This window comes from Ovis aries, chromosome 13 (assembly GCF_016772045.2).
Source record: "Ovis aries strain OAR_USU_Benz2616 breed Rambouillet chromosome 13, ARS-UI_Ramb_v3.0, whole genome shotgun sequence".
Taxonomy (NCBI): Eukaryota; Metazoa; Chordata; class Mammalia; order Artiodactyla; family Bovidae; genus Ovis; species Ovis aries.
Genome location: NC_056066.1, coordinates 29,596,816 through 29,617,247, shown reverse-complemented (window position 1 = coordinate 29,617,247; position 20,432 = coordinate 29,596,816). Strand labels below are relative to the sequence as shown.

General features: G+C 42.4%; 1 protein-coding gene across 2 annotated transcripts in view; it reads left to right on the top strand.

The window, feature by feature from the left end:
• Nucleotides 1-7,818: 7,818 nt before the first annotated feature.
• Nucleotides 7,819-20,432, top strand: part of ITGA8 (integrin subunit alpha 8) — a 194,916-nt gene continuing 182,302 nt past the window's right edge. For both annotated transcript variants that reach the window (XM_027960110.2, XM_060397387.1), the window contains exons 1-2: nucleotides 7,819-8,214; nucleotides 8,818-8,951. In XM_027960110.2, the coding sequence (XP_027815911.2) occupies nucleotides 8,009-8,214; nucleotides 8,818-8,951 (340 nt within the window). In that variant the 5' untranslated portion in view covers nucleotides 7,819-8,008. The remainder of the gene's footprint in view (nucleotides 8,215-8,817; nucleotides 8,952-20,432) is intronic.

Genomic DNA, 20,432 nt, shown 5'->3' with positions numbered 1-20,432 from the left:
ATCTCTTAAATTCACAATTATATCTCCAGGGCTGGCACTGTATATAAGACACAGTTGGTACTCATATCTGTTGATGGGATAAAAATAAGAAATAAGCAAATAACAGGTAGGGCCGATGAAATTGAGTAGAATATAGTCCTTGCATGAGTGATATTGAAATCTGATTTGGATTTTGCAGTTAGCTGGGAAAATATGAAATATAGTTTCTATGAGCAAATTCCTTCCCTTCCTTCCCTTCCTCCCTTCTTCCTTCTTCCCTTTCCTTCCATCCTCTGTGGCTCTTTTCTTCTTTTTCCCTTTCACCTGATTTGCAAAATACCACAGGGAAATAAAGATGGTGATAAATGTAGGAGAGACCAACTCACATTTGGGAACTTTGTAATGAAATGTTCATCTAAATTGTTTGAGACAAAATCATTTTCTCACAAGAAAATCCCACACACTTTAATAGGATCACAGACACTAGAGGGCAGTCCTAGACACCCTCATGACATCTTCCAACCTTGGAATAAACATAGCAGTCTAGTCTAGGGTTTAAATCACGTTCAGATCGCCAATCAGATGCTCTAGCCTTCACCTCCTCCCATAGGTGGAGGACTCGTTCATGACATCCCCACCTGTTTGTAGGAGATCTTTGAAGTCCTTTGTCCTCCTGCAAGGGCTGAATGAAGGGTATCAGGAGGCCACAGCTGCTGTCTGCCCCTGACGCCCACAACTATTATTCTTGTCCTTGGTCCATGGAGGTGCCTGTAGCACCATGTTCACAAAAGCCTCTCCTTTCAAGTCCTGATGCAATGAGGTGAAGATTTGTGTCCAGCACTCCACCCCACCTCCAAATTCACCTGTTGGAATCCTAACCTCCAGTGTGATAGTGTTAGGAGGTGGGACCTTTGGGAGATCATGAGAGCAGAGCCCCATGATGGAATCGGTGCCTATCAAAGGAACCCCAGAGAACTCTCTCAACCCCTTTCTGCCATACGGGAATACAATAAGAAGGTGGCAGTCTGCAACCTGGAGAGGCCTCTTGGGAGAACTCAACTGTGTTGCCATCTTGATCTTGAACTTCTGGTCTTCAGAAGTGAGAGGAACAAATTTCTGCTTTTAATAAGCCATCCAGCCTATGGTATTTACTTTCAGACACCCGAATGACTGAAGACACAAGTGAGGAGAATGCTCACTTCTCATCTTAAGTGACTCTCTTTACCTGGGACCAGAGTAGTGAGGCCCTGCAGCCCAACACCTCACTGAAATTTAATAATAATAATAAAGCCAATATAATATATTCATTTGGCACTGGACTGAAACATAAGCTCTTGGGAAACTGGACTTCCCCATTGCCAGATTCCAAATTTACAACTAAGATGTTGTGAATTTTTCCCCCTGGAAGTTTGCCTTAGTCACTATGGCCAACCCATCAGATGTGTGTAGGTTTTTCAAGATTCTGGAGTGAACTGGCCCTAATTAAAATCTGTAAATCAAGATCCTTCATATAAACTCAACTGCCCGGGGTCTTTGACTCTCAGGAAGATTTATCCCCAGATGTCAGGGCTCTGGAAGAGCATCATTGGCCTCGTTTACCTTCCTTTTTTAGAGGAAGAACTGTTTTTATTTATTTTTATTTTTGTTTAAAGCAGAGTTGTATTTAAAAGGCTCATTCTAAAAAGAGATTGAGTCGGAGTCTGGTTTTGACTAGTGGGAATTTTCCTTCAGCTAAACCAACTGTTGACTATGCTTGAACAGCTGCCAACACAGGGACCATGGGCTGCAGCACTTTTAACTTAAAAGTGGCTAATAAAATCATGAAGGGAAATCATAAAAGAGAATTACAAACAAAATTATCAAAAAGAAAAAGAAAAAGATTTTACTATAATGAGATTCACCCTCCAGGGACCAGAAATAGGAAATTTGCAGACATAAGCTTATGCTAGCAGAGACACTTGACAGATTTAAGAGTTGTTTGCCCAGTGAAAGTTTAATTGACCAGTTTATACTAATAGGTAGTTTCTAATATTGCAGAAACACTGAGTCCAGTGGACAAAAAACAAAAACCAAAAAAAAACCTTTGAGATCACCTCAATTACCACAAATACAAGAAGAGATTGAAAAACTATCCTGCATTAGGCGCTTCATTTCTAAAGCTGATGGAATCTTCAAGAGCGTATTATTTTTACCTGGGCTTATTTTGTAAATGGTTTAAATAACATATTGAAATTGTGGTTTATTAATGAAATAATCAGGTATGGACTCTCTTGGTCCTTGATTTGGAGGCAAGATCATTTTTTTTTTTGGGGGGGGGGTGGGGGTTGCTATATCTTTAATCATGCCACACAGCATAAGGTTCCCCAACCAGGAACGGAGCCCATGCCCTCTGCAGTGGAAACATCACGACTTAAACCGCTGGACCACCAAGGAAGTCCCAGGATCACATGGGAACCACACCAATCAGTAAGGATCACATTTTATCATGTAAGGAAATAGATTTAAACATAGCGGGGAATGGTAATTGGTTATTAAGTAACAAATATATTTGATCTTCTGTTAAGAAGTATATGCACTAATGGTTAAATGTTACAGCATCTCTATTTTTAAACATTTTGTACATGGCTACAACCCAGAGAGCATAATTTTTTCCTGTGGTACTCTTTACTTATTTATTTTTGGAAAGTTTGGGCCAAATCTGTTCCATCTTTGACCTTTGGGTTCTTTTCTTTTCTGTTTAGGGAAACAACTATGTATACCTTTCTCAGCATTAAACATACACACACACTCACATGCATGATAAACAATTACCAGACTTGCTTTTCTGACAAATAAATCAGTGCTAGAAGACCTTTAAAATGTCAAACTTCTCATTCAGCGTAAGACCTGTCATTGTCCATGTGTTTCTCTGACACTATCCCAGGTTTTACTGATTGGCGTGGTTCCCATGTGTCAGAATAGTGAAATGTACAAGACTCCGATTCAGACCTATTCTGTCCCTGTAATTATTACAGGTTTTTGTTGTTGTTTGTTTTTTTTTTTTTTCCAGCTTCTTGTGAGATTTTACTCTTCTCCCAGGTTTTTGGTCTCCCAGGGGAGGTCAAAGAGCTTTTCCTTCACTCTCTGAATACCAAACAGAAACAGTGACAGACTATTTTCTTGAGTTCCAAAATCACAATAGATGGTGATTGCAGCCATGAAATTAAAAGACACTTGCTTCTTCGAAGAAAAGCTATCACAAACCTAGACAGCATATTAAAAAGCAGAGACATCACTTTGCCAACAAAGGTCCATATCGTCAAAGCTATGGTTTTTCCAGTAGTCATATACAAATGTGAGAGTTGGACCATAAAGAAGGCTGAGTGCCAAAGGATTGATGTTTTTTGAACTGTGATGTTGGAGAAGACTCTTGAGAGTCCCTTGGACAGTAAGGAGATAAAACCAGTCCATCCTAAAGGATATCAACCCTGAATATTCATTGTAAACACTGATGCTGAGGCTGAAGCTCTAATTCTTTGGCCAACCTGATTCAAAGAGCCAGCTCATTGGAAAAGACCCTGATACTGGGAAAGACTGAAGGCAGGAGGAGAAGGGGATGACAGAAAATAAAATGGTTGGATGCAATCACAGATTCAATGGACGTGAGTTTGAGCAAACTCTGGGAGATAGTGAAGGACGGGGAATCGTGTGCGCTGCAGTCCATGGGGTCACAAAGAGTCAGATAGGACTGAGTGAGTGAACAACAACCAAACCCTTTGCTGTGACCTCTTATAAAAGTACACAGCTGCTATCATGACTCGAAGCCTACCCGAAGGGCCAGACCCGAAGAGCTTAATACTTCAGAAAAATGACTTCTCATTTTTGCCATAATTTACAAAAATATGCCTATAGACCAAATAGCCTGAGGAACTGGTTTTAGCATCTGAGAGTCCTAGGTTCAAGTCACACCAGTGGGGCTTCCCTGCTGGCTCAGTGGTAAAGAATCCACCGGCTGATGCAGGAGATGTGGGTTCAATTCCTGGTCCAAGAAAATCCCGCATGCTGCACAGCATCTAAGCCCCTGCACCACAACTATTGAGACTGTGCTCTGGAGCTGGGGAGTAGATAGCTACAGAGGTCCACCTGCCCTCGGAGAAGGCAATGGCACCCCACTCCAGTACTCTTGCCTGGAAAATCCCATGGATGGAGAAGCCTGGTAGGCTGCAGTCCATGGGGTCGCCAAGAGTCAGACACAACTGAGCGACTTCACTTTCACTTTTCACTTTCATGCATTGGGGAAGGAAATGGCAACCCACTCCAGTGTTCTTGCCCAGAGAATCCCAGGGATGGAGGAGCCTGGTGGGCTGCCATCTATGGGGTCGCACAGAGTCGGACACGACTGAAGCGACTTAGCAGCAGCAGCAGCCACCTGCCCTAGGGCCCATGCTCTGCAATGAGAAGCCCATGAACCACAACCAGAGAGTATCCCCCGCTTGCTGCAATGAGAGAAAAGCTGGCACAGCAATGAAGCCCCAGCACAGCCAAAAATAAATAAATAAAACTTATTTTTCAAAAATAGCACCACTTACTTGCTCTGTAAATTTGTATATGCTTGTAGCTCTCTGAACCTTACGGCCCTCATCTGTAAAGTGGAAAGTGACACTGTATAAAATGTAGGCTTGTTGTATAAATCAATAACAAGTGTTTTAGAAGAAAGGAACAAGTATATGAATCCAAATATGTGGCAATATAATATAATATAATATATATCATATAATATAATTGGCTGCATTGGCAATATAATGAGGCTGTGTATCTTCACCCTGCTTATTTAACTTATATGCAGAGTACATCATACAAAATGCCAGGCTGGATGAAGCCCAAGCTGGAATCAAGATTGCCAGCAGAAATATCAATAACCTCAGATATGCAGATGACACCACCCTTATGGCAGAAAGAGAAGAATTAAAGAACCTCTTGATGAAAGGTGAAAGAGGAAAGTGAAAAAGTTGGCTTAAAACTCAACATTTAGAAAACTAAGATCATGGCATCTGGTCCCATCACTTCATGGCAAATAGATGGGGAAACAATAGAAACAGTGACAGACTTTATTTTGGGGGGCTCCAAAATCACTGCAGATGGTGACTGCAGCCATGAAATTAAAAGACGCTTGCTCCTTGGAAGAAAAGCTATGACTAACCTAGACAGCATATTAAAAAGCAGAGATATTACTCTGCCAACAAAGGTCCATCTAGTCAAAGCTATGGTTTTTCCAGTAGTCATTTACGGATATGAGTGTTGGACTATAAAGAAAGCTGAGCACAGAAGAACTGATGCTTTTGAGCTGTGGTATTGGAGAAGACTCTTGAGAGTCCCTTGGGCTGCAAGGAGATCCAGCCAGTCAATCCTAAAGGAAATCAGTCCTGAATATTCATTGGAAGGACTGATGCTGAAGCTCCAATACTTTGGCCACCTGATGTGAAAAAGTGACCCATTGGAAAAGACCCTAATGCTGGGAAAGATTGAAGGCAGGAGGAGAAGGGGATGACAGAGGATGAGATGGTTGGATGGTATCACCGACTCAGTGGACATGAACTTGAGTAAGCTCAGGGGGTTGGTGATAGACAGGGAAGCCTGGTGTGCTATAGTCCATGGGGTCACAGAGTCAGATACAACTGAGCGATTGAACTTAACTGAACTTCTGTCCAGTAAGTTGGTATGTGGACCAAGTGCATGTCTAAGATTATGCTGTTACTTTCTACCTTTTCAGGTGTTCCATTCTTCCATTAAGGTGTTCCAGTACCTTTGCTTCAACCTAAATCTTGCCTGCAATATGATGAATTTGCAAATTTCAGCATGCAGTCATAGGAAATGATGGAGTTGGGGCTATTTCCCAGCCTCACTGTCTCCCACAGCTCTTTATCTGCCCATGTATATATTGTGTGTGAATTAGTCATTGAAATTTACTCCAGGGAACATCACGTCTGTGACCAATAGTAACCTGACCCAGAGTAGCAGACTTTGTATCCAACACAAATGGACTTTTGGACTGAGAAAAAAGTTTTCTACCCTCTACCCTTAAGTCCTTGTCTGGGAAAGGACTATTCAGTTAGGAAATAATCCAGATGTGATGATTTGCTAGGTAATCTTCTGATAGCTTATTAATTTTTAGCATTTTTACAGGGATGAGACAGGCAAAGAGGAAAATATAAAATTTAAATCAGTCTACCAAGCGTGTTCTGATGTAAGACAAAGTCTAGCTTTTCAATGGGAGCACAGATTTTCTGTGGGTGGACTCCCACATCTGCTCCATTAGACTAGATCACTGCTCTGAATCACAGTTTATGGCTCCAGCTTCTTGGGGATCCCACACTAGTAACAGATTCAACAGGTCCAGAAACTAACTTACTATATTCCTCCCATTCTGTTCTCCTTGCCCCATTGTTACTGTCTGTGATTCTCCTCTTCTAAATTGAAACCTGTAGACTCACCTTGGGTTTATCCTTCACTTTCATTCTGCCATCAGTCTGTGGGCCCTTTTCCTGTTAATTAACATTGTGGGCTTCATTTCCCTTCCATTTGTTTATCATGTCGGAGCCCTCATCACTCTGGGCGTTTTGGGCAACAACCACTTGGCTTTCTCTTCCTTCTGACAATTGACCTCCTGCCCCAACACACACATCCTCCACTAAACTTCCAGAATCCCTGTAGAACCCACTACCTTTGCCTCAATAATTGTTCTTGTTATTAAGATCCTTTCTTAGGAGGTCCATCCCTTCCTTCCACTCCTCCCTAACCCACATTTTTATTCAAATCCCTTGCACAACCCTATCATCTCAGCCTCTGTGTCCTTAATACTTTGCCTCAATCACTCCGCCCACAATGTCCAAAGCCTTGCCTCCTATTCAAATTTCTGCTTAAATTACCAACGAATCTCATTAAAATACTGTGGACCCTATTCCCCTCTCTCCTCTCTAGTCTTCATTTTCATTTAAAGCCAGCGGCATCCTGTTTAACGCTTAATTGCTCTCTTTCCCGGTTAATTCTGTTTCCCTGGAAGACTGCACGTTATGAAAAGGCTTCTGGTACTACGCTTCTCCTTTGCCTTTTCCCCAACTCATCTTTCACTCCCTCTCCCAAGCAGAAGACACAGAAAGAAATCAATAACACTCATGGATTGGAACTGACGTTTGAACTCCTGCAGATTTCAAGATTGCAACCTACACCCCCCTACGCCTGCTGTGGGTAAACTATAAATTCCAGCATTCCCAATTTTGCTAGTCCTCACCACAATTACACAAGGTCACAGAAATTTAAGACCAAGGCATGTAACCTGCACCACGTGTCTTTGAGAAAGACCTAAATAAAATCTCCAGGATTGCTTTATTAGTTACCTCTGCAGGGAAGTGGAGGTGAGGGAGGAGAGGATTGTTGGATTTAAACTTTTATTCGGATCTTTAGGCTGCAGAGGTAATGCCAAGATCTCGGCTTTGTCTGGTCTCTTCCCTCGTGGTGGGGTACGCTTTCACATCCTTCCATTTGGGAGAAACCAGAGCAAACCTTCGCCCTACCCTGAGCAGAGGCGGGTGGAGCGGCTTTTGGGGCGGGGGGGATTGTTTCCAAAGCCAATGGCTTGAATTGGCAAGCGGGAGGCTCAGATAGTTCTTAAGATGCAACTGCAGTAGAAAGCCAACCCGCTGAAACAGGCGCCTGGCGCCGGCCGCCCGCGGGGGCGAGGACAGTCGGTGAGTTACCGGCTCCGGCCCGCAGTGCGCGGGCCGGCCACTAGGAGGCGCCCCGAGCGCACCGGGGCCCCCTCCAGCCGCCAGAGGAGGGCTCGCATCCCCTCCGCCAGCCCCCAGCCGCGGGATCGGGCGGCCAGCAGACCGCAGGGGACACGCGGAGGAGCGCCCGGGGCTGTCACCGCGGACGCGTCCCGCGCATCGACCCGGGACCGGGGCTCCCGGGACCGCCCGCCGCCACGCCCGCCGTTTCCCAGCCGGGGTCCTCGGCTCGCACTGCCCGGTGAGCACCACCCGGCCGGAGGGCGATGTCTGCCCGGCCCCGCCGCGGTCCCCGGGTCAGCCGGGCACCGCCGCTCGCGCCCCTCTGCTGCTTCTCGGCCGCTCTGGGGATGCTGTGGTCCCCCGCCTCGCAGGCGTTCAACTTGGACGTGGACAAGCTCACGGTGTACAGCGGACCCGAAGGCAGCTACTTCGGCTACGCGGTGGACTTCCACATACCTGCCGCTCGCACGTAAGTCGCCCCAGGTGCGGGTCCCTGCCCCTCTGCCGGGGGACCCAGGCCTGTCCCCGCAGCCTGCTGGCAGGCGATCCCAAGCGTCCATCCCGCTGCCCACTTGGGGTCCCGTCCGGTTCCCCGCCACCAGCCTCTACCCTCCCCTTCTATGCTGGATGTCTTTGTGAACTTTGAACCAGGGACATGTCACTTGCTTCGGATCCGAAAGTCCTGGGAAGCTCCAGGGACAAAGACTGGAGCATCGTACAAAGGGGAAACACAGGACCAAACAGACTCAAGCCAGTTAAAACAAGGACCACAACACTGTCTGTTTATACATAGCCTGTAACAAGAGTCTGGGCTCAAGTGCTGTCTGCTGTAAGCGGCTGGGCTCTGTCCTTTGCTAATTCTCACTACCCCCCCCCCCCCCGGCCCCCCGCAATCTCTCAACTCACTGTATACATAGCTCCACCTAGAGAAGAATTAGGAATATTTGCGCCCTCTTCCAAACCAGGTTTCAGACGCCCGTAGTTTTCCAAGAGGAAATCTAGTTTGACAGTCTGTCTCCATCATAAGTACGTTTCCGATTCCAAGGAGTGATTTTGTCCAACCTCTTCTCAGGGCGAGTGTCTTGGTGGGGGCGCCCAAAGCCAACACCAGCCAGCCAGACATCGTGGAAGGGGGAGCAGTCTACTACTGTCCTTGGCCCGCCGAGGGGTCTGCGCAGTGCAGGCAGATACCATTTGACAACACCAGTAAGTGATATTTGTCATTATCAACTGTTGGTTCTGGTTTCAAAGTGCCAGAGCCCTCTGGGAGTCAAGCCCCCACTTTCTTTGTAGAATTTGGCCTGTCTGATGGGTCGGTGTTGTGGGCGGTGCAGATTCGGAGAGAAATCAGCTTTTTAAAGCCCTAGTGAAGGGGAGGAAGATGTTAAGTGCACCCCAGAGAGGGAACAGTATTTTGAGCTTGGGTATTTGAATGCATCCTGGTCACTTCAGTTTCCTTACTATTCTGAGATAAGGGTGTTCTGGGTGAGTGGATGGTTTGGAGAACACAGATGTTACTCCCTAATCTTGATTATGGAGAGAATTTGGTTGTTTCCCAAGAACAAATCTGGAAAAAGACATAGCCTTAGAATTTCCAGTGCCCAAACTCGGGAGGCAAGAGTCAGCTGCTGCAGACCCAGACATCACTCCATGTTGCTATTTAATTCTTTACAGAAAGAAAGCATTTTCTTTCAAAATATTGGACACTGGATGCAAACTAGTACAGGCAGAGTGTGGATGGATTACATTCATTTCCAAAATCCCTAGACAGATGTTTCTTATTTAATTAAAGGGAAAATACATTTTAAACAATTCAGGCTGGTTATGTTTCCTCTGGTGTTTTCTCCTTGGGTCTTGAGAAAATAATCTAAACTTAATGCTTTCAAAAACATTAACACTGAATGTTTTAATTTGTACCTCCAAAACTTTATGAATTCAAAAGGTATATGTTATTGGAAAGCAAACATCTCTTTTCAGAAAAATGTGAACATGTTAACTCAATGTTCTTTGATGAACAATCAATTAAGGTACCTTTTGCACCATGGAACTATTTTATGACATCATTCTTCATTATTGTTATATTAGTATATATTTAGAATTTATGTAGAATGTCAGTTTTCACAGAATTTTGATGAAGTTGGATGGATACCTGTTACTTTAGCTGATTTGCATTTTTTATTTTAAAGGAGAAAATAATTTCTATTCTAAGAATGTGGAAATAATGTCACAGAGAAAAGTCCTATGCAAGCATTACCTTGAAATATGACCAAATTAGGAGATATTTTATAAATGCACTTTAAAATTATGTTTTTCATATGTGCCTATATATGGTCACAGTAGCTCTTTTACCATTTAATGAAATAATTCAGTTATTTCATACCAATTTTCACAAGCTTTTACTTTAAAGTTCATTAGAAACTGGAAAAATTAAACCACTTGATATTAATTTGTGAAAGCAATCTTTCAGTTAGTGGTTGAATCAGGACTTCAGATGCTTCTAAATACTGACTTCTAGCTTAATTTTAAAATAAATTTCCTGAATCAGAAAAATTAAGCATAAAATTAATGGTATTCTACTAATCCATATCAAAAATTTTATTTTTAAAGTATTTTAAGTGTAAGCCTTGATAAATAAAAACATAAATTTTTGGCATTATTTGAATTTAAACTTAGTGTTAGCATTTGGAGACATATAATGTGTTTTTACCAAGAATCAATCTATAGTCATGGACATGAATTTAATAACCTTCTAGAATATTCCCATAACATGTCAACATATCAAATCAGGATCTGGTTAGTACATTTTTCCTTTGATAAAGGAAGAATCAATGTCTGTTCAGGTAAGTCACACCTGAAGACCTAAATATTAATCCCAGATGTCACAGATGAGGAGTATGAATTTTTAAAAACTGACCACCCCCATCCCCAAAGTTCTGATGTTACGACAGTAGGTAACATTTACCAAAAGTTCATTCTAAAGTAACTGTTTGGATCTTCGAATTCAGTTTCCCATAGAAAACTAATGTTGAAAGATTGTGCTTTGATTTCCAGAATAACCCACAGGAATGCACTTAACCCTTACTCCAGCTGAATTGTATTTGCAATGAAAGAATAGGGGACAATCGAGTATGATTCTGGCAATTAAATCAATAGGAAAACAGTAAGAATGTTGAGAAAAGATCAGCATTCCTTGGAGAAAGACAGGGGGTAGATGGCATCTTCTGGGCAGGTTCTCAGGAAGACATCTGAACATCTCAAAGGGCTTTTGAGATTAATGTTGTTGGTTCTGCGTTATGTCTTATTTTACTTCTAAATGGATGGAGGTTTTTGTTTTTTTTTTTTTTCCTTGAGAGATGCATGCATCCTACTATCTTATATTCACAATCATAATTGCTGCAATTTGAGAATTTGTTAATGGAACAAAGTCAGGGAAAGAAACAAGGAGGTAGATAAGTGGTTCTGAAATATTTCAGCAAGAAATTTAAAAAAAAAAATAGCAAGGCAGAGGAGGCCAAACAACATTAGTAAGAAATGAATGGTCTGTGATGGAATGCACAAAGCAGTGACCTGTGAAAGCCTATGGGAGTTTCCAAGAGCGAAGATTAAGAATGATAGAGAAAAGGAAGTTCCTTGTGTTAGCCATCAGAGGGTACTGTGGGCCCAGGAACCTTGGCTGCTCCTGGGAATGGCCTGAGAATGGGTGGGGGAAGAGGAATCAGAGGATTGTGGCTCAGGGGTTTGCTACTGAGTGGGAGCCAGTACACTACACATCATTTCCACTAGTGACTTTATCCATGAACCCTAAGACGGTGGAACTGCCAGTGAATGCCATTTGCTGCAAAACTGTGAAAGGGAGGGACAGCAGGAGCCCATAGAGCTATTTCTAGTCCGAGTGTCAGTTTTGTGGGCAGAATATGATCTTGGAACCAAAGATAGAAGGCAGAAATAGGCATTCTGACTCTGGGTGTTGCAGTCAGCTTTACCAGATGCATTGCATTTATTCATCACCTACTATGTACCCGTCACTTATCCACACTATTTCTAATCCATAGAATGAAGCAACCATGTAAATCCTGTTTCATGAGTAAGGAGGCAGACATCAAAGGTGTTAAAAGATACATCCAAGGTCACACAATGGTAAACAGTAGATGCAGGACTGGTCCTGCTACTGCTACTGCTAAGTCACTTCAGTCGTGTCTGACTCTGTGTGACCCCATACACAGCAGCCCACCAGGCTCCCCTGTCCCTGGGATTCTCCAGGCAAGAACACTGGAGTGGGTTGCCATTTCCTTCTCCAATGCATGAAAGTGAAAAGTGAAAGTAAAGTCACTCAGTCGTGTCCGACCCTCAGCGACCCCATGGACTGCAGCCTTCCAGGCTCCTCCATCCATGGGATTTTCCAGGCAGGAGTACTGGAGTGGGGTGCCATGATCCTAACAGGCTGCAAATTCAAGGTCGGATCCTGTGGAACTGAGGCACTGCTCATCTTCCTTCCCCTTCCCCCACTTTCCCACCCGAAGTTAGCTTCACACGTTCCAGTTAAAATGATCTTCCAGAGAAGATCTGAAAGGTGAAATGGTTTGGGTACAGGGTTATGGAAGCCAGAGGTCATAGAGGTAGCCATTGTCAGGGTGGGAATGATGGCTTGTGCAATATACGTCCCCTCAGAGTCCCCATCCACTGTCTCCTGTCTTACTCTCTGGCCATGAGCAGCAGCGTGCACGTCCAGCATGCACCAATCCCCTCCCCCTGCCAGAGGAAGAAAATTCCTCTGCTTGACAAAGTAGTAGCTCCAAGTGCTGGACACCCACAAATTGACATGCACGTAATAGCGAATGATGTGTCAGGCATCAATGAATATCACATTGCAAATATTCCTTTGTACAGAAAATCCTGACTGTCTCTGTCTTCCACCCTGTCTGCTTTTACTATTACATCTAAATTCAAGACATTCTGAATGAATTTGACCTTTTAATGATGTAGCTTCAACTTGTTCAGGCCCCTGGGGTGTCTACAAATTAATATTTGCTGTGGTAACCTACTAAACTCTCTCAGCCTAGACACTGGAGGAAACTGGCCTATAATTTAGTCCCTGAATCTGGTTGTGATCTTGAACTTCAGTTTATTTAAGGTCAACTGCCTGTTTTTTTGTAAAGCCTGCCTTTGAGTTTGAAATTTTTTTCATTAAATAGTCATTGATTTTATTTGTACTTTATCCTGTAACTGGGATTTTAAAAAAAAAATTACTTCTCATCATAAATGCAAAAACAGAGGAAGCTGGGAATTGCCTAACACTTCAAATGCATGAATACTATTAAAATCTGTGGTCCTTTCAAGTATGGAAAAAGGAAACTTTCGGGAAGCATATGGTGGTGGGGGAGGTGCAAAGTGCAAAGAGTAGATAATTTTCCTGCTCTGTGCAAAATCAAGTGGCTCCAAAAATCCCCTTCTCTCTTCTCCCTTCTGTCTTTCCCTCTTACTTCACTAGAATAAAATTCCCCCACCCCCAAATTGATTTCTTTCCTTTTTGGTCCTAAACTGTGCCCCACGTCTTAAATGTAAAACATCGCATCTGCCAAATTCATGCCTTTCCTTTCTAAATCTATTCCAAGGTTCATTGTTTTTCTACTTCCTACATTTTCCAAACCCATGTGTGGATTACAGAAAAAGCCCTGAATCACAGCTCCCCAGCTAGAAGAGCGGTGAATGAAACAGATACTCCATCTTTGCAGTGATAAGAAGGCAAATTGCAACAATGGTAACAAAAGCATAGAATACAAGTATCTGATTGTTTTAAGTACTCAAATGAAACAGTTTGAGGAGAAAGATAATAGCATGAGCTAATGAATGATCATCATCACAGCATTAGTAATACAGCTGGGAACGCTCCCAATTAGAGACCCACTTAAAGAAGAAACAAGAGGAAGTGGGAGGTACCATTGAGATTTGGGAGTCATCTGAGAAAGACTACCAGAATTTGCCTGACCTTAATTTAGCATCATATATATATATATATATATATATATATATATATATATATATATATATATAAAGCTTAAAATGGAAGACGGTTTGGTTAGGATATTTCAAAGCTCTAGGAAGCTAAGATTTTTGTTGGAATTGTGTTATAGCTTGGAGACCGGAAGCCTTTGTTGGAGGGGGCAGGCAAGAGTCTGTTTTATTTTGTGCCGAGGGAGCCACAATAAGAAGCAACTTAAAGCATCTGGTGCTGTGATGGGTACAGGGTTGTATTTTGATAGTATTGGGTGTGCCCTTTTTTCTCATGTGAGGGTTGGGAAACATATTGGTCACATAAGCCTTGCTTTTCTAACTTCCTCAGAAAGAAATCAGTTTTTGTTCAGTATCAAAGCAGAGGCAAATGGAGGGCACAGCTCCCTCCAGTAAATGACAGAGGAAATAACAGAAATGTGATAGAATTCAGACAGCAGAAATCTGGACTCTGGTGAATTCAATTGAAAGTGGAAAAAAAGAGGTGAAAGCTCAGTGATAACCTGCACCTTTGAGAATTAATAATTGCCAGAGTTAGTGTTTTACTACTTGTATACTTATATATACACATACACATACATACACATACATGAACATGCATACACAGACACATACATATATGCACACATGCTCACACACATACACTCTTTAGGGCAGAAAGCTTACTCTGCCAAGTACTTCTCTTACTGAGTCATCAGGGGTAATTAAGCTGGAAGGCTTATTTACTCTAGAAGCATTCTTGATGGCTCTCACACTGATGGGCTGACCTGACAGATGCAACCAGCATCCCTCAGCTTCTCCCAGTTGACTCAGACTTTCATGTGACAAAATGCAATAGCTGTCGAGTCCTGATATGAGCCGGGAGGAGGCAGTGGTCCCTACAATACACAGCCCTGGAGGAAGCAATTAGAAAAAAGGAAGTCCTTGAAACTCCAACCAGAAATGGGAAACAGATCTGCTCTATGGCTAGTTGAGTAGAATGAGCATTAGGCGCCTGTTGCTTAATCTGCAAAATTCTTTCAAGAAGCTGGAAGTGTGTGTGATGGAAGAGGCTTCCAGGCTCTTGGCAGGAAGAATCCATGCAGCAGCTGTAGCATTCTGGGAGAAATGTAGGAAATTGTCTTGAAATTGTTCTGAAAGCAAGAAAAACAAACTGGCACATTGAAGCCAGCTGGTTGAGATGTGAGCATTCAAACTTTACCTGTTGTGTGTAGAGAATTGTATCTGTGAGTTGTGTTGATGGAAAGAGTTGCCAACATTCCTGACAAGCTGAGCTCAGCAGTGCCCTGAAGTCCACCATCCAGAAACACAAGCATGGATGTTTGAGAAAGAGAGAGAAAAGACTAATTATAGATCTTATTAAAAGTGCTCCCTTTAAAAATATTTCATTTTCAAAATTCAGTTTAAATACATCTTCAGAAAACATATTAGTGTATCAATCAAGGTGTACCTGTATAATGAAACACTGAAATAGATTAAAAGTAGTTTTGATTCTGGGTTAAATTATATGGGGATTTGAGGTAGATAAGCAATTGTGATGCACAGATAGGTATTGAATACTTTAAACACTGGTGTTGCTCTGTTAGGGACCTCAGCCAGGCAACTCTCAGACTAGTTGAAAAGGAACAGGGCTTAACCCCAGCCCTGCAGAAAGCTCCTGGGTCTCTGAGATTTGAACCCAAAGGTCTGCAAGTTGAGAAACTCTTCTAGGTCCACAAATACTGGTGGAAGTGATCACTTACCCTTTTAATTGTTTTAGTAAAAGTAAAGCATAGCTTACAAAAACAAGTCTTTGCAGAAAGTTGGGCTTCCCCGGTGGCTCATCCACCTACAGTGCATGAGATGCGGGAGACATGGGTTTGATTCCTGTGTCAGGAGGGTTCCCTGGAGGAGGACATGGCAACCCACTCCAGTATTCTTGCCTGGAGAATCCCATGAACCGAGAAGCCTGGAAAGCTACAGTCCATAGGGTTGAAAAGAGTCAGACACAACTGAGTGACTGAGCAGGCACACATAGACACAGTTGCCAGGCATTAGAAGCGAGAAGGAGGGGTGGTCTCCAAAGGGGAAGATTGAAGGAATTTGGGGAGCTAATGGAACTTCCTATGTCTTGATTGGGATAGTGGTCAATAACTATATGTATCAAAAGTTGTTGAACTGGGAACTTTGCTGGTGGTCCAGTGGTTAAGAATCCATCTGCCAGTGCAGAGGACATGGGTTAATCCCTGGTCTGGGGAGATCCCACATGCCTCAGGGAAGCTAAGCCTGTGTGCCACCCCTACCAAGTCTGCACTCTAGAGCCTGTGCGCTGTAAGAAGAGGAGCCACCACATGGAGAAGCCCTGACAACGAAGAGTAGTCCTTGCTGGAGACAACTAGAGAAAGCCCGCATATAGCAATGAAGACCCAGCGCAACCAGAAATAAATAAATGAAGACAAAGAAACAAGACTGTTAAAAGAAAAAAGTCATTGAACTGTACGTCTCTAAGAATGAATTTTATTGCATGTAAATAAAACCAAAAAGAGAGAAAGAAAACATTATGGAGGATGCTAGAGAGTTATATATTTGCTGTGATATTAAAGCGGGTTGCATGGCCATTGCTATGATCATATGAGTTTAAACTGTTAGACTACAGGAAGGTCTGATGTGATAATAGCTGAAAGTATAAAGACGCATCCCTGGAAGGCTAAGTAAGTCGCCTTACTGCCCCCAAACAGGGGAAAACAGCACGTCAGCTCCTTATGTAGGACCCTCTTTACCATTCTTTAAATGAAGAATACTATGACCAGAATGTGTGTGGCAACACACCCAAGTGAATGGAAACATGCTGAATCAGAATAAATCTTTGCAACGAAGCATCATATTTGGTAATTCTCATGTTGTTGCTGAAATTCAGGCCTGGGGTCTCCCATTGATCATCACTGAACTAAGGAGCTCTCACTTCAGACACATTATCGTAGTGACCAAAATTCATGTAACTGCACTGCAGGGCATTAACTTATTCGCATTACATCAATTTTATTCTTAAGCTCTGGTGTTTGACATATGGACACAGATCTGTGTGTGATATTGCAAAATTCTCTATATCAGTCAGCCCTGATTTCAGGACAGGTCAAAATGAAAGAAAAGGACACACTCCATTGCAACAGGAATGGGTTTCTTTGAGAGCCCTACACGGTCCACATTAGTCACATCATCTCACTCCAGGTGGAGCAGGTCAGAGCTAACTCTGCGTCCAGCCTGCCCAAGTTATGGCTCCATTTCTAGTCTATTGTCATTCCCCATGATTTGCCCACATTTCTCTGTCACAGTCCACCCCTGTCTGTTGCCACATGGCTTCTACAGTATATCATGGCAAAGCTTACCTCTCAAGCATATATTACATACACCCATGTCCCTACTCACTCTGAGTCAGTGTCCTGGTTCCTCTCTCATGACCACTCAGAACATTTTATTTTCCAGCAATGATTTTCTGGTGTTTTTCTGGCTTCTCTCTCCCTACAATTCCCGATGGAATATGTGTTTCAGAAATTAATTCTAAAGTTGCTGCAAATCCTAAAATCCTAAAAAAAGGGGGCATAACACTAAAAAACAACATTTTCAAACATCCTAAATGTGGATGTATATCCCATAAATGATACTATAAATCACACAATTGGGTATTATAGAACTTTAAAAATGAAGCCCACTGAGAATCAAGATTGAAATGGGGAAATGCTTTTGTTTTAATGTTAAGTGAAAAAAATGTCAAAATTGTGTCTACAGCCTGTGGAAGAGCACAAGAGGAGGAGGGCAATGAGAGGCTATTGGGAAATATAATTAAAACTGTTCCTTTCTTCTTTTCCTAGTGCATTTATTACTTATTTTTAAAAACCATGAACAGATATTCATTTATGATCAGGAAAAATAATAATAAAACAAAACATGCAAAGATTTCTAAATGAAATTATTGAGTTCACTGAAGTATTATGAAGATTAACAGTGGGAGACCACAACTCAGGTTTTGTGTTGACTGAAAGCAGTCTTAATGGTTTCCTCTTTTCTCTTGGGTATACATGGTAGAGTAGTTTATAAATGCACTTATTTATGTATAACTGCTTATGTTTCAAAATACTGATGATCAAGGATGTTTTCAATGCCAATTGTGTCTGTAAAAATAAGAAGACGCTATTTATCACCTTTTTCTATTCTAGATTCTACATCAATAGAAACATAAGCTTGGTGGTCTGACAGTTTCTAGAGACTTTATTTATTATTATTATTATTTATTTATCTACTTGGCTGTACTGAGTTTTAGTTGTGGCATGTGGGGTCTTAGTTGAGGCATGCAAACTCTTAGCTGCTGTATGTGGGGTCTAGTTCCCTGACCAGGGGTTGAACCTGGGCTCCCTGCTTTGGGAACATGAAGTCTTAACTTCTGGACACCAGAGAAGTCCTGAGACTTTTAGAATAAAGAGAGCTGTTAACAGGGGGCAAACTGTCTTCCCGAGCCTTCCAGAAACACCCTCACAGACACATCCAGAAATAAGGTTTAGTCAAGTACCCAGACACCTCATGATCCAGTGAGGTTGACACATAAAATTAACCAGCACATCTTTGTGACTCACAATATGTATTCTCCTAGAAAAAGGCACTGAGAATTTGTGAACTAAAGAAACCCATTGGATTCATAGGGTAGAATATTTTTTTTGACAGTCATTATTTCTCCTCACATCTCTTAAGCTAAAGAATGCCCAGGGATTACTCTAGTATCAAATAACTCCGGATCTCTTGGCGTAAATCAGCCAAGGTTTATTGCTTGTTCACACTGTCTGGTTAATATGAGCTGGAGAGGAGCCTCTGCTTATACAAGTGACCCAAAGACCTGGGCTGATGGAGATTCCTGATTGACACGTGCTTTCAAGGTCACTCTAACTGGGAAGACTTATGGCAAATTGCACCTCATCTATTAAAGCTTCCACGTGGAATTGACATTTACTGCTTCTCCTCATGCTTGGTGGCCAGACTACTCCCTAGGAAGTTGGCCATGCCATCTTATTTGAATATCTAATTATTTGAATATTTGATTATCTTTGTGTTAGATTGGTGTGTTTATGCACACCTGTCAAAGTTGTTTATACACAATTTTTAAAAGAATACTAGAAATGAAATGCTATAGAATTTAATCTTTGCAAATGTTATTAAAACAGTTTTCTTCTACTTTTCTTTTTTGGCATGCTGCTGGCAGTATCTTAGTTCCCTGACCAGGGATTGAACCTACTGGATTGCCAGAGAACTCCCTAAAGTTGATTTTTTTTTCTCTTTTTTTGTTGACTGCACCTTACAGCCTGCAGAACTTCCCCAACCAGGGGTGAAACCCATGCCCCCTGCAGTGGAAGCATAGGGTCTTAAGCACTGAACCACTGGGGAAATCCTAATATTCTTCTATTTCTAATGGACATACTCTTTAGGGCATATTTTTTGGAGGCTCTGAAATAAAATAGTTCTTTGGGGCTACAGTTCTAATCCTTACGTTTGTGGTAAGGTGCAGACAAGACACATGGCAAAGAAACAAAGGTGTTCCTATCAATAGATGCAAAGATAATGGGTGAAATGCATACTGATAATAAATTCTCAACTTGTTCCACCTAGTGTCCAGTCTCTGGCACAGATACTGACTAGGGAGACTAAATACCCTTCATCCTTTAAGTCAGGCTCTTTGGGTGACATATTAAATCAGAATGTCTTTTTCCCTCAAAGCTCCCTTTGGTTTACTTTAATTCATTTTTACTTATACAATGCAGTTGACCCTTGAACACCAGAGATTTGGTCTATGCCAATCCACTTAGGACACGACTTAGTGACTGAACAACACTTCCACTTAGGAGGACTTTTTTTTTTAAAGTAAATACCACATTATTATGGGGCTTCCCTGGTGGCTCAGATGGTAAAGAATCTACCTGCAATGTGGGAGACCTGTGTTTGATCCCTGAGTCGGGAAGATCCTCTGGAAAAGGGAATGGCTACTCACTCCAGTATTCTGGCCTGGAGAATTCCCTGGACAGAGGAGCCTGGTGAGTTACAATCCATGGCGTCGCAAAGAATCAAACATGCCTGAGCACCTAACACACATTATTACAGGATCCTCAGATGGTTGCATCCGCAGATGCAGAACCTCATTATGGCAAGCAGACTATCTGCCTCCATAAGGGCATCTGGAAAGGAGAACATCTGAGGTTTTGGTATCCATGGTGGGTCCCAGAACCAATCCCCAGAGCTGCCCAAGGGTCAACTATGTTCTCTTAAGAAACAGCAGAGTTGAAATTAAAGCTTGGATTTGTTGTCGTTTTAATTGCTAAGTCGTGTCCAACTGTTTTGTGACTGACTACATGGACTGTAGCCTGTCAGGCTCCTCTGTCCATGGGATTTCCCAGGCAAGAATATTGGAGCGGGTTGCCATTTTCTTCTGTAGGGAACCTTCGAACCTAGGGATCAAACCTGAGTCTCCTGCATTGGCAGGCTGAACCACCAGGGAAGCCAGTAAACTTAGATTTAGCAGTAAAACCAAATTTCAGCAACAAGAGAAATGTTAAGAACTCTCTACAAGCAGTTGTGGTCCTTGACCCTGCTTGTATGGCCATGAACTTACCCTTATGTAATTTACAATAAATAGCTAGTGACAAGTTGACAAAAGTATGG